We start from the raw sequence: 14,884 nt of genomic DNA, 5'->3' as shown, positions 1-14,884 counted from the left end.
CTCATCGGTGCCCTGTTCAAATGAAACAATTGCTTCTAATCAGACCTCAAAATAGCTAATTTTTATAGATGTTTTCAGAATACTTAGTGACTAAGTCCATTCACTCAGATGTGTATTTCATGTGTATAATGTTTGTATAAGAGAGGATTTAAAAAAATATTGCTGTGATTCAGCAATTAGGACCTTAGTTTGTTAACACTGATCCTGGTAGTTTTTCTGTGTTTATTTTATAAAACCAGCCAGTCATTAAGACTCAGTTACTACACATTTACAGTTGCTGACAGATGTGGCTTCTGTGCTACAAAACTGTGTATGTGGCCTACAGGTGAAAACTAAATTTACATAATGTAAAAATGTAAGCTATAATTGATGCTTTCAGAAAAATAAAGCCGCTGTATTGACTCTCAGGTCACTTGGATAATATATTAGGGGAAGAAAAGAAGGAAATGGCCAATCATTACATGTAGAATTCTAATTTTCTAATAATGCTGGGTTTTAATTATGGATTCTGCTCCCATTGGATTGCTTGAAAATTATTTTTAGAGTACAAAGAAAAGTTCAATATAGCTATAACATTTTATTTTGTACATAAGTATGTACACATAAACAGTTATATCCTGTGACTCTAATAAATGATGTGACTGTGGAATAATAGTGATTTAAATAAAATATATTTGATTTCATAATCTTTACAAATTCTTATTCTTTTAAAAATATTTATAACTTTAACAAATTATTATCTTAAAACATATGGGATATGTTTCAAAGGATTGTTAAGGATGTAGAAAATATTGCTGATACAGTTTTTATTTTAATTTTCATCCATTAAAAATTCTGACTAGGAAGGGCATAAATAATGAGTTTGAGGCAATTAACATTTTCTTCAGGTTTGTTCATCTCAGACAGAACAAACTACACTTGACCAGTTAGTGGAGTATTGTTTGTTGTTGGTATTTTAGAGTGTTATATCAATTTGAAAAAAATTATTAGTAGTACCCCTACTGTTTCTGTATGTCTTTCAAGAAAATCCACATGAAATATTTTATGTTATTGTTCTTTTACTATTATTGTTTAATTTGTTCTAATTTTGTTTTTTTTATTTATTTAACTTGGTAGCAAAAGTAAAAAGGGATCAAACATTGCACTTAAGTTAATGGTAAAATTGGCAACTGATAAATGCTGTCATTGTACACAATATGTAAATATATGCTTGACACAGCACTTAGCATTAAAATGTAAAATGAAATAATGTGCTACTCAGCATGCAACTAAGAAGATACTTATAAATCAATATCTATTATTACTTTATCACTAACATATCTCTCCATGTAAACATATATAATAATGTTGTTCTGTAGAAAAGAAAGCCACCAAGCTAGTTCAAGTAAGTTGTTTTTATAGTCTAGTAACCATAGTTAATAATCTTTACATCTGTTAGCTACTTTCAGTTAACATACTCTAATGATGTAGTATTGAATGAATGAATGAATGAATGAGAGAAAAACTAAGTGGTGAGCAAAGAAGCCAAGGCTGTGCTGGAGAAACCAGCAGAAACAATTGACTTGACCTAGTGAGAGCACGGAGACACAAGTCATAAAGCCGGGGAACTAGCGTTGAACTGAAGCAATCCCTCTGAATGTGGGTGCAAGCTAGAAGGCCTGGGCAGTCCATGGGAACTCTAACAATGGAGCCAGTGTTTATCCCTAGTGCACAAATGGACTTTGGGAGCCCATCCCTTATGGAGGGATACTATTGCAGCCCAGATACATGGAGGAGGGCCTAGGCCCTCCCACAAATGATGTGACAGACTTTGATGGTCCCCCATGGAGGGTCTCACTATCCTGGGGAGTGGGTAGAGGGTGTATTGGGGGGGTTGGTAAGAAGGATGGAAGGATGGGAGGGTGAGGGAATACTAAGATTAATATGTAAAATGAGGTTATTTCTAAAATTAAAAAAATATATTAAAAAAGTAAGTGAAGGTACTGACTTTGAAGGTCAAGAGATATTACTATAACTATTCTTTGGATAGCACTATCATTTAAGGCACAGTATTTGCTAATAGTTAAGAACATCATTATAATTTTGAAAAAGAATCAATCTATTCTTCATTTTATTGGTTTTGTTAGCAAACTAAAGCTTGAACAAATTAAAATATATATAATGGGAGAGAACAAGACAGTAAATTCTTCCACTTTCCTTAAAAAACCTCAAAGTAGGCCATCAAATGAGAGAACGCCTAATCCATCCAGTCCCTACCCATTCTCTGAGTGTATTATAAAGTTAGTTAATTAAATGGAAGACACAAGGGAGAACTTAGTAATAAAATTGACATCATAATAGTTCACATACTACTTGAGAAACAAAGCTATAAAAATTTACACGTGAGCTAGGAGAATATGAAAAGGAAAAGACAGATGCTATCAACTGGGGTGCATATCACCATATTACTGAATTATGGCAAACCTGCCCCCATCCTACCAAAACATTATTCACTGAAATTTTCTCCAGGGTATAAGCAACATGTTTTAAAATGCAATTTAGAGCCGGTCCAATAAAATGATCCTTTAAATGCGTTTTCCTTTGGCTGTAAACTGACTTAGGAACCATTTCATATTCCTGAACTCCAGATTTAGACAAACATTTTTCAGACTCTTCTCAGTACGTCATCTTTTCAGGGATCTAATCAAAGTCACTTTCATACTAAAGACACAGTGTTCACTGTCTTCTGATGCTGTTGTTAGCCAGTTCTAGGGCTTTTGTCTATTACCTCCACTCCCTAGTATACAATTATGGATGCAGCTAATTATGTTTCTAAAAAGAGGCACAGTGCTGTCAGAATTAAAGGAAATGATTTGTGTAAATTGTTCAGTGTAGAAATGTGCCCATGCCTGGAGTCTCCAGAACATCTTTAGTGGCTTCAGGGTATGTACTATTCCTTTATGTGACCAAATACCAACTTGAGTGAAGAGAAAGGAATATTTTAAGAGAAAGGTAAAATTAATCAATGGAAAAAATATGTAGGATGTGGGTGTTTAATATTGTGATAGCATTATTGTTATTAAGAATACATTTTATCAATAACCAAATACAGTTTCACAATGAAATTTATATAAATTTATCCAAAAAACTGCCCTTGCCACATCCTATTGGCCATTTCTCCCTACCTACCTGTCAGGCATAGCCTAAATAATAAAGCATAGACCACTATCTTTTGGGAGAATGAAGGTTTTTTTTGTATTTATATTTATTAGTGATGACCAAATTTACGGCACAGGTTAGAAAAGTTAACAACTATTTAGTTATTTTTATTTTATAATGGAAATAATTCATCTGCCTTTTAAAAGCACATAAGTCATTACTAAATTATTAGGTTATAAATGCACTCTCAGGAAAATTCACATAGTGAAATATATTTAGAATCTAGTCAAATAAGAAATGAAGCCTGATATAAAACTTGTACTTGATGTCAACACTAAATTTTTCTATGATATAGATGAAATTCTCTTCATAGCTGTCAGTTGCATAGTCAGTCATAAATCATTGTAATATTCATTCTGCCCAATAACAATGTATAGAACACCTAGAGCCCCCATGCTCTGTGAGAGGCTCCAAGGATATCAAAGTATATTCAAACAATATGGTCACTTGTGTTCTCAGGGCTTAACATCTAGATATCTGGGAAGAAAATGTAAATTTGAATTAAGAACACTGAACTGTTGGCATGAACTATCACAAGATGCCAAGAAGTTATAAATGGCTCTGATTCTGAAAAGAGGGGTCAAGAAGGCTTCTACGGATAAGGTGGGGTAAAGTAAAGTAGCAATATTTCGGAAAGCAAATGTAATTGTAAAACTGGAAAAGAACTGGGTGCTGAGACCCCAGGCAATGCTTCAAGAGTGGCTGCAGTGTGTAGACATGGATGGTTGTTGGCCATTCTCTAGTACCTTCTTACAAAGATGAAAAATGATGAAGGTCTGTATTCACTAGTTTGTCTAGGTTTATAATGAACAAGAGATGGCAAAATGCACATTACACTTCACTTGCTTCATGTCAGGTTTTGGTTTTCAGCATGCTGAGCCTGTGGAAACACTGGAAGTTTGTCATAAAGCCTGTGTGCCTATATTTAATCTTGTAATATACACATTGGTGGAATGTGTCTCCTGAACACAGTTTTTATTGATCTGAGAAAACAAGTCAAATGTGCATATTTGGAACTGACTGATGAAACCATTTGTTTGTGGCTTAATCTCTTCCCTGCCTTCATTAGTATCATATTATAATACCAGGACAGTTAAACTCACACAATCCATTAAGATGTTGTGTAGTAGCATGTGCGATAATTTCTGTATAAATAGGGATTTGTTTATGACACATGATTGCTTGAAAGCAAGGCATTTCAGGAGGTATTTACTGATTAGCATCAAAACAGTAACTCAAATGAGTATGTGAGTATTTGTAGGAATTGCATCCCATTTGGAAGGGCTGTTAAACATTAGGACACCTGGTTTTACATTATCAGGTTAATTGGAATAGTCCTAAATTACCATATTACTTTATATCCTTTAGTGAAACTTACTTTCATCTCCTGTTTCAAATTCAAACTTCTGACTGTAGCCACTGTATCCTGTCGCAGTCCTCACTCGGATATGAAATATGTACTTGGTGGATGGCTTGAGACCTGTGATGATGACACTGGGGGCCTTGGACCTCGTGGAAGAATAGGTGAGCTGTTCATGCTCCTAGGGACAGAAAAAAGGAGAAAGGAAATGAGGCGGTGTGACCCTACCGTTTCCTAGAGACAGTCCCCAGTAAAAGTGAGGATTGAGGCTCTGACTATCAAAAATACTGATTTGAAAGAAATGTAATCATGAGTTTCCACAAGTTAGCACCTAGCTGATTGGCATATATATATATATATATATATATATATATATATATATATATGAATGATATGGCTCCGATTTGGAAATTTATCAATAGAATGGTTATTTGTATTTAATTACATTTGGACTACAGGTGACTTTAGACTTTGGCTGTGACTTGGAGAATAGTGGTGGTCTGAGACCATGTTCACACAGAATAGCAGCTTTTTCACCAAAATGGATGAACTGGATTAGACACGTTAGCACTAGTGTAAGGAATCATGAATCTACTACACAGCATAGGTAGCAAGTGCCTAAATGCCAGGTTTGAAATCTTTATGTGGAAATCACTTGCATTGATATATAACTCTGATGCCTTAAAATTTTACCATTAATATATGAAATTTAATAAATAAAATGATGTGATTTTTCCCTTGAGATCCCAGAGTTCACTTTTAGGTAAGTATAAGCTACATAGTGATACTGAGATCGGTTGCAAAATAAAGGAACAACATAAAGGTAGGCAAGACTTAGCCCTGTGAAATCATAGACAGGTCTGGATGGAGGTTTGTTCCTGCGTCCTCAGTTATGTATTTAACTATGTCACCTCAGTAAGGTGAAGAACTCTGAAGGACCAGGTGAGTCCACGAAGTTCACGTGGCCTCTCAGCTCTTATGTGAGAACAGAATTGTTTACCTGTCTTTGTAAGGAATTCTTTACAAGACAGTGATGGTGAGGGATAAGCTAAATTCTTACTGTTCTGGGTTTATAAAGCTTTCCTCTGAGAGCTTATAATTTAATAAGATGCTCAAAAGTGTCTCTGTTCTAAAAATCTGCAGTCTGCAATGATCCTCAGCCCAAACTGATCAGGTGCTGACCTGATGTTACAGGTAAACAGCTGCATGCCTGAGCTCATATGGTATGCCGCAGTTGTGATGCTGGGGCACTGGAAGTATTGCATCAAATTGCCTTCAGGCTATGCATATAGGAAGTTTAAATAGATTTGGGGCTTAGAATTGGGTACCATCCTGAAACTATTTCATGTATATGCAAATATTCTCCAACATTGAAAAAATATTCTAGATCTGAAATACCCAAGGATATTAGATAAGGGAGAGTCAATCTATATTTGTGCAAACAAATTTTCTCAATGCACAGATCAACATAGGCAAACAAGCCCCAAAGTGAATTCTGCTTTTTATAAGTCTAAATGTAAAAATTTCAAGGAAGGCAGGAGCCTTCAGGGTCTCTAATTGAATGACTCATTTGATGCTTAATCATATCTGTATTATCAGGATCTCATTTTTGGTTGTCCTGGAAACTGCTATTTTTTTAAGAGACTTTCTAGACTAAGAAAAGATTGTAAAAATCTACATACACATCTACACATGCAGAGGACATGTCAACGTTCCATTTACTTGAGAGTGATGACTTCAGATTTAGAACTATGACAATGATTTCCTTTCAGCTGTTCTGGAGAAAAATGTTCTTAACAGAAGGCTTATTAATAAATGTTATGGCCTTATTTTCCAGAACTTTGCATATATGGTATTCAGTGTTTGAATCAAGGAATCAAATTTTCCATTTATACCTCAAGTAGTAAAAATTAATTACAAAATGACTAAGTTATAGCAGTATTGGAAGTAATAAAACACAAAAACTGGGAATATACACATGCACACATACACACATGCAGTTTTGAGAGTAGGAAGCAAATAGCAATCTATGCAAGGAAACAAAACCGGGCCTATAAATATTGATGGCGATAATCATCTGGGAATTGAAAGCAGGAGTCAGCTGATGTCATGACATTTGTAATCAAGGGCTTAAAAAGTCCATAGCACAGAGAAATAGAAATATGCTTGCCAACCATATTGTCTCAAGTAGAAATTTGCCAATCATTCAGATTTTTCAATCTAGTGTGCAAGAGGAAAACAGTTCACCTTTGATATAATTTCCTGCCATAGATAAGTTATATCATACCTTGAAGGCTGCCTTACCATATGAAATGATGACTACAGGAGGATTTGTAAAACAATGAAGAAGATTTTAGTCTTATCTCCCAAGACAGATGGTATGGAATGGAAAGTTTACTCTTTTAAACACAGCCTAACAATTACACACTGTCTTCATTGCTTCGCCAAAACATAGCTAAACAGTAATTTCCTACTTAGTTAAGTTACAGAGTCAAGGATCCTTACTGCAGGCAGTTTTCAGATTTGCACAAAATGTTTGCCATTATATCTCTGAAATAAAAATCTTCAGGACATGTGCTTAAACGCACCCAACACATCACCATCTGCATGTCAGTTGTTCTCTCTCTTTTTTTGCCACTTACTAGTTTCTAGCAGAGCAGAGCTCATGAAGTAGACTTTTCCTCTCGGCGTTTTTAGACTCATGCACAACCAAGTTAGCTTTCATCTACTACAAGCATAGACATTATTGTGTCAGGATATCAGCTAATTGCTCTCTTGCTGGCATATAAGTTCCAAGTCTAAACAGCTGTCATGATGTAGAGAACATACCTCGCAAGGGGCTGTTAGATCCCTTGCTCATCGGGGCAGGAAGGTTGTGAATATGTTTGAGTGCAGCATTTGCATGTGCTTTTTCATAGTTTCGAACCATACTAGAATTGCAAGCTGTGTGACATGAATGCTGCTAACTCTGCTAAGAAGTCTATTTCACTGTTTCTATACTTATATCTTTTCATAGTTTATTCTGTAGTAAAATCCTCTGGCATTCTTTTTCTTTTTCAAGTTATGATTGCTTTGTTACTTTTTTTCCTTTTATTAAAGATAGATTTTTGCTCTCATATATTATATCCTAATTACTTATGGCTTCCCCTCTATATACTTCCCCTAGTTCTTCCCCAGCTGTCCTCCTATCCAGATACACCCCCTTTCAGTCTCTCATTAGAAAGAAAACAGGATTCTAAGAGATAATAATAAAATAAGACAAAACAAGAATTAAGACATTGGAATTGGACAAAACAAACAGAAGGAAAAGAGGCCAGGAAAAGGCAAAAGAAGTAAATATAGATGCAGAATCCCACTTGTTCAGAAGTCCCATAAAAACATTAAACTGAAAGTCACAATACTTATGTGAAGGACCTGCTAGGGTAAAAAGAGATGAAAAATATATAAATTAATTAAAAGATAAGATAAAATTTAAAACCGTGTGTGGAAAACCCTGTCACAATTTTGTGAGATAAGGAACCTGTAGAGTTCACAATCTTTCAAAAACATTAGCCTCCTCCCTGCTTCTTTTGTTGCATGAACCTTGTCCCACATTCTCAGCAGTTATGAGAACAGTTGGTTAAAAAGATCCCAGATGTGTCAAGAGCTATATTATTACAATCACAGATTTATGTAAACAGCCTTTCACACCCCCTATTAAACTTGTACAAGCTCCTCCTTATCACAAATTATACTACTAGTTGTAAAATGTTAAAACAATTTATAAAATTTCAGAATATACTGTTACCCAAGACTTAACCTCAAAGTTGCAAAATTTTCTTTTCTTGTATCACCTTTAATCCCAGCACTGGGGAGGCAGAGGCAGGTGGGTCTCTGTGAGTTCTAGGCCAACCTGGGCTACAGAGAGAGTTCCTGGGCAGTCTGGCCTGTTACACAGAGAAACCCTGTCTCAAAACCCAAAAACAACAAAAAAGAATTAATTAAAAAAAAAAAGACTTACTCCCTCTGCTCAGGGTCACTGTGTCAGAACCAGACATGTGGTGGCCTTAACTAGTTAGAATTCTGGTACTCCGCAGTGATGGAATAAAGTTGTCTCTGCCTATCTACTTTTGGTGGATTTATCCTCAGTATTTTTGCAACTCCCAGACTCAACAAAACCCACACAAATGCCCTTGAGTTAACTTGCTGTTGGCCATCTACTGTTGGGCATGCAGCCTTCCCTTAATAGTTTTTCTCTCCAGTGAGACATCCTTGGAGGAAACTAAATTATTATTTGCAAGTGGATGTCAATTGGAGAGAGCTTCTGGGCTAGGGATCAGGGCATGTCCATATCTCCTTCCAGCTGTAGAGCCCCAGAAGAATGCAGGCCCTGTTCATGGTACCTCATTCAAAGTAGATATGTATGTGCATCTATCATGTTGATTTAGAAGACCTTGTCTTTTGTTTTCCTTTTGTCCTCCATTTCCTTTAGATCTTATGTTCTTTCTGCCTCCTCTTCCTCGGCGTTCACTGAGCCTTGAGGGGAGAAATTTTATGGAGACATCTGTTTAGGGCTCAGGGTTTGAACGTCTCTCACTCTGTATCATGTCTGGCTGCAGGTATCTGTATCAGTCTCCATCTCTGCAGGAGGAAGCATCTGTAATGATGGATGCATGCCACGAATCTATGAGTACAGCAGAATTTTATTTCTATAATTTTCTGTTTGATTTTGTAATAGTAGTATTTGGTTTTACTGTAGATTCCTGGGCTATCTATTCTCATGTTCATAGTTACCCAAGCAATACTGAGTACGGGTGCCATTTCATGGATTGGGCCGTTAAGTCAAATCAGAGATTGGTTGGTTACTCACACAAACTTTGTGCTACCATCCCAGATAATTCTTAATGTGACTTGTTGTAATTTCCAGAGATGTGAAGTAACATGTAGCTTTGTTTCTCTTTCTCCATTTTGCATTCTTTCCTATACCATTTAATATCTGGTTATACTGTAAAGCATTACTTTGCCTCTATCTACTTTGTTTATGTTAATTGTGTTGTCTTCTAACTTGTTTCAAGTTTAATTTTTGAACTATCAGTACATGCTTTATATATATATATATGTATATATATGTACACACATATGCATTTTTTTACCAATTTCATATTAAGTACCACATTAACTATGCTTAATATATAATGTTACTAATTTCCAAAAAGAACTTTAAGATATACTTCATGGCACATCCAGGATTATTACTTACAGACTGTTCTAGGTACAGAATTTATACAATCTATATCTAAGAATTCATCTGCCTTGTTGGCACTGGCATTGTGCACTGAACTCTGATCACTACATAGGATACTCATTGCCCACGACACTGACAGTGAAGCATGCTGGTTACAAGCAAAGCAGTTTCACAGCTTCTACTTGGACGAGCACAGGAAATAGTACCAATTCTGGGGGAAACACACTTAGTAACAATGAATGTTAATGTTGTTTTATGAGTATCATTTCACAGAATAGAATCTACACATGGTGTCTAGTGTATTGTGAAGAATGAAAGTTTGAAATAAAATAGTGTGAATATAGGATATTGATAAACAGTACATTTATCATTCTCTAGAATTTTCAGTATTTATTTACAATGTCTTCCCACAGGAAGACTTTAGGTTTAAACTGCCTCTTCCCAGGTGCTGAGAGCAAAGGCTTTGTTGGGAATATATTCTTGTTGTTAACCCCGAACGTTTCATTTTCTTAAAATACTGAGTTTAGCTTTATCTCTGCAGGTAGCAACCTTTTATGATAACTAAAGGAACACTCCTAATATAACCTGACTTAATATATGATTGAAAACTCTAACTGAATGAGGAGACAGAGGCTCCAGCACTCAGCTACTCTGTCTACATTTCCCTGCAGTCAAATGTAATATACCCTGACTCTGTTGCTGGTTTTTCTTTCCTGCCAGGTCCTGATGCCACTTCAGACCCAAATAAACACATGGATGCCATCTTGATTATGAATCTGTTGGCCAATGGCTTGGGTTTCTTATTGGTTATCTCTCTCCAAATTATTAACCCATATTTGTTAATCTATACATTGCCACGAAACTATGGTTTGCCCATAATCTAGCATGTTACTCCTTTGACAGCATGGCATCTCTACTTTCATGGCTTCTCTCTGCCTTCCTCCTTCCTCTCATAGCCCTGCCTATCTTCCTACCTGGCTATTCTGGCTATTGACCAAACTGTTTTATTCATCAACCAATAAGAGAAAGATATATACATAAGGTCATTCCCCATCAGGCTCAGCGGAAGATAAGGTGTAGAGTTCTGGGTTAGACTGCTCCAGTTTTGTATCTGACGTTGACTTTGCTCCTGCACCATTCCGTAGCAAGGCTTCTACCTTGTGCGAGGCATCTGTTTACACCTGTGTAAATGCATTCATCCTGCAACACACATTCTTTGTATGGTTCTGGGTACTGCAGTTCAAGAGAACAGCACTGATAGCATTCCTTCAGCTGGTTTGCTTTCTTCTAAAATCTTGGCTTTAGGATATTTGTAAATGATCACCTCTTTAATTATAAAATTTAATGTAAATTTTAAATTTAGCTGTACTATCTAAATGGATAGTTACTGACAATGCTAATGACTTTTTTCTATACTTACAGAAATGAAGGTGGCAATATTCATAGGAACATGATTGACATAGTGCTGTACAATGGTCAATATGTTTTTACATACCTTCTTTAGTCCTAACAAGACTCCAAAGCAAGAAAAATGATAATATTCAATTCCCACTTATATTATAGTGAATGAAACTAATCCAGAAACTGTCTACCTCAGTTAATATAGCCATATATGCTGCCTTTATTTTCATTTATTAATTATTGTGTAGGTACTTTGCAGGTAATACTCAGAAGTCACCCCATTTTGCATGGAAAATGTAAAATTCAAATTCATCCTGAGAACAGAATTTGTTCAAAAATCCAAGATTGTCTCTTGGATGATTTGGTATCTGATTAGCATCCAGTCACAGTGACTTAAAACTATAAGGTATGGATGGCAATTTTATTGCTATTTAGGACTGCCACCTTGATTTTTGTTGGTGACGTTCTTGTAATACTGATTAGAGGACTGAACCTGTAGAATGCTTGAGAAAACATAAGAAGATTAATAGTGATGGTTTTCCAAGGATTAGTTTGCCATTTCAACCTTATCTCTCTTCTGTGTCCATATCTCTCTACTTGTCTGTCTCTGTCTCTTTTTCTTTCTCACATACACACATAAGCTTGACATTCTTTACAGACAAATGAATAATCACATCATCGACATAATTATAATAAAATAATTAAAACTTGAAAGATATTAATGCATGAATTGGTACCTGCATATCAGAAAAAATATATTCCCCTTCAAATGAGGAAGATACCCTCATGATTCCAAATCGAGAAGGCATGGGTGTTAGATTTACACTGTGTTTCATGATTACTTTTCACAGGAGAGATCATGGAGACTGAAGTACTTCATTTATTGAACCATCTTAAAAAGAGCACTACCCGGAGACATGAGGAACTCATCAAACCTGGCTGCAAGATACTCTAAGATTTTTCCTGTCACTTCTTTGATGCTATAGGACATCTGTAGGAGGAAGCCTGTATGCTGCCATTAACCAACCATGTGACTTACTAGAGGCGCATACAGATGAGGTAAGAGTGGTTTACCACACCACTAACCACACCCACTTTAGGCATGACTAAAGACGTATACGGATGGACGTAAAGACGTATACATACGTAGGCGGTGAACTACGTCACTAGTGGGCATGGCTAGGGGGCGTTACGGGGGGAGGCATAAAAGACAGCACACAGGAAATCTTGGTCTCTTTTCCCGGAGTTTGGCTTCCGGTTTGGCAGCGGAAAACTACTTGGCTCATCTGGGTTACTTGTTTGGTATCTTGTGAGTAATTTCTACAATAAATACTTAGTTTTACTTTCAGAAAGTGTGTCGTTTATCATTACAGTGTCATTTGAAGCATCATTTGGTGTTGGGAGTTTTGGAATCCGGATCCAGGTGCCCAGAAAAGCAGCTGCTCCTCGGCCCAACCAGGCACACGTGGACTCTCCTTTCGCTAAGTTCCTCACCACTTTGCTCGGCAAGGCACGATTCCTGCCACCAGGAACCAGCACGTTCTACCTGCCGGTAAGGTTAGGTGGTATTCCGAGATTTCTCTCACGGCCACGTGCTGTTTTACTGGTGGCCTGCTGACTTGGGCCACGTGCTCTTTTGCTGGCAGCCTGTTGATTTCGGCCTGAATTACTCCACTGGTAACAAACTTAACTGCTTTATACAATGTCAACAGCTAACATTATGATGCAGGATGTTAAGAATTTTCTTGTTTTTTGTATGGATGGGATTTTAGAACGGGTTGAGGACCTACCTGAAAGGTACTTCCTACCCACGATGGTGATTGTTAGTTTCATAATCAATAAAATTTTGCTAAAGAAATGGCTCAAAAATAGGACTAAACTTATACAGGTCATACGGTCATCGCAGGATAGTTTTGAAATCTTAATACAAAGGATTCAGGAAATGCAAAATTCCTTGCAGGATAGTAAGAAAGGGTTGATAGAAAATATTCAGGATATTAAAAATGATAATGTAGGCCTGACAAACAGGTTTAAAGAGATGGAACACAAAATTGAATTACTTTCAGGAAAAACGTGTTCAACAGATAGAATTGAAAAAGTGGAACATAATGTTGAAACTTTTAATCAACAAAACTGTTCCATGTACAATGATTTCATTAGCAAACTACAAAGACTGGAACTTAAGATTGAAATGATAACAGAAAAGAATTGTTCCATGTCAGAGAGCAATGACAAACTAACTGATAGAATATCATTTGTGGAAGGCAGTTTACATGCCATTGAGTTACTTTCTAAGGATGAGAATATTAAGTATTTGGAATCACGTGTAAATGATGAATGCAAACAAATGAAAGATTCCATGACGCCCTTAGAAAATTATTTGTCCAAAGAACTTCAAGAGCTCAGAGAAACAATGATGAATAGACTGCAGGATTTAGAAGACGTTCAATCTGATACTTCAGAATCAGACATACAGGCAATAGGTCAGGACAGGAGTTTCCCAACACCTCTCAAATGCCAGAAATATCTCCCTAAGGTTGCTATGTGCTCACCTATGGTTTTCCCAGTATCTGTATTAGAAAAACCAGTAACGAAAAAACAATCAAATAGTCCCATTGCTTATCAATGGGAACCTATACAGATGAAGGATCTAAAGGAAATCAAGGAGGCCATTGCTTCATATGGTCTTCATTCTCCCTTTGTCAGAGAGCTCCTAACCTCATGGGCCACTGTAAATAAAGTAACCCCAAAAGACTGGGCCCAATTAGCCTCCGCAGTGCTCGAAAATTCTTGTCGAATTCGATGGAGAGCTTTATGGAGGCAAGAAGCGAAAGCCATAGAGATTCAGGAATAAAAGACCGGTCATGAAGTACCCCAAGACAAGATTCTTGGGGAGGGTCCTTACGCTGACACGCAGGTTCAATCTGCATATGACGAGCACATATTGTCTTTATGCCGTACAGTTGCTTTAAATGCCTTGGATAAGGTTTGTGAAACAGGAGAGATAATGCAACCCTATACCAAGGTATTACAGGGCCCAAGGGAAAGGTTCACTGAATTTTTAGAGAGATTATCCAGAGCAGTAGAAGTACAGGTAGCAAATCCAGAATCCAGGGGACTCCTTATAGAATCTTTGGCATATGAGAACGCAAATCCTCAATGCAGGCAGGTAATTTGGCCATTAATAATAAGATCAGCACCATTGGAGGAATGGGTCCTACATACAGCAAACCTGGAATGTAAAAGTCAGGATACGAGAGCTTGGGTAGGTGAAGCTATTTCTACAGGCTTGAGGAGGCACCAGGATGCCAAATACCCTACATGTGATGATATAGAGGCCTGGGTAGGGAAGGCAATCTCCAAGAATTTTAACAGGCATAAAGATGCAACATGCTTTAACTGTGGTAGAATAGGACATCTTAGTAGGAACTGTAGACAACGCATTCATAGAAATAATGCTTTTACCAGGAATGCATCAAACAGAAGGCCTCAGCCTCCTGGTCTCTGCAGGAGGTATGGAAAGGGCTAACATTGGACTGACGAATGCTGGTCCACAAGAGATAGACAAGGTAGATCTTTAAAGCCGGGAAACGGGGATCAAAGGCTCAAGCGAGCCCCAGAAAGAAAGATTATCCGGTCATTCCCAGTGACATTGGAGGACAGCCTCTCCCAGGACAATTAGAAGATCCACTGCCCATTGT

General features: G+C 36.9%; 1 protein-coding gene across 2 annotated transcripts in view; it reads right to left on the bottom strand.

Annotated features, from left to right (window-relative positions):
• Epha6 (EPH receptor A6) overlaps positions 1–14,884 on the bottom strand; it is an 863,593-nt gene that overhangs the window by 327,304 nt on the left and 521,405 nt on the right. For both annotated transcript variants that reach the window (XM_040750609.1, XM_040750610.1), the window contains one exon: positions 4,577–4,739. In XM_040750609.1, the coding sequence (XP_040606543.1) occupies positions 4,577–4,739 (163 nt within the window). The remainder of the gene's footprint in view (positions 1–4,576; positions 4,740–14,884) is intronic.

The sequence above is a fragment of the Mesocricetus auratus genome, unplaced genomic scaffold, assembly GCF_017639785.1.
Source record: "Mesocricetus auratus isolate SY011 unplaced genomic scaffold, BCM_Maur_2.0 Super-Scaffold_100008, whole genome shotgun sequence".
In the NCBI taxonomy this organism is placed as follows: Eukaryota; Metazoa; Chordata; class Mammalia; order Rodentia; family Cricetidae; genus Mesocricetus; species Mesocricetus auratus.
Note: the sequence above shows the minus strand (reverse complement) of the source record. Positions and strands in the feature narration are given on the sequence as shown.